Source organism: Penaeus monodon, chromosome 34, assembly GCF_015228065.2.
Source record: "Penaeus monodon isolate SGIC_2016 chromosome 34, NSTDA_Pmon_1, whole genome shotgun sequence".
In the NCBI taxonomy this organism is placed as follows: domain Eukaryota; kingdom Metazoa; phylum Arthropoda; class Malacostraca; order Decapoda; family Penaeidae; genus Penaeus; species Penaeus monodon.
In genome coordinates this window covers 6,190,695-6,191,084 of record NC_051419.1, presented here as the reverse complement: position 1 = coordinate 6,191,084, position 390 = coordinate 6,190,695, and the positions used below count along the sequence as shown (strand labels likewise).

The window sequence follows — 390 nt, the reverse complement described above, 5'->3', positions numbered from 1 at the left end:
AGATCTGAAAATGTGTACATAATAACATGAGGTTGTACGTAGCTGTTGTTGTCCAGTGATTGCACATCAGCAGATGAAAACAAAATTGACCGTGGCATTCAGTTTTGCTTCTATTTTTGCTGAGCACTGTAGTCCATCCGTACACAGAAGAATTAAATTGACAACTGAGAATACTTACAGAACCTAGGAAAGGTGTGGCGAGGAGAGAAGAGGTGACTCCTGTTGTCTCGTCGGCACTGGGTATGAAGTAACAGGAATCGAGGTTATCGCCTTCACACTGACTGTGGGAAGATTTTAAATGGCATTACTAGGGACTCATTTACATAATCTGTTATGTCGGATTCATCACTAGGTTCTTTTTTGTAGGGACATCCTAAATAACATTGGTAG

At 40.8% G+C, this 390-nt stretch overlaps 1 protein-coding gene across 1 annotated transcript in view; it reads right to left on the bottom strand.

The window, feature by feature from the left end:
- LOC119594546 (calcium-activated chloride channel regulator 4A-like) overlaps positions 1-390 on the bottom strand; it is a gene marked incomplete in the record, with an annotated part of 22,624 nt that overhangs the window by 16,904 nt on the left and 5,330 nt on the right. The window contains 1 exon segment of the mRNA XM_037943578.1: positions 179-281. Coding sequence (XP_037799506.1) covers positions 179-281 — 103 coding nt within the window.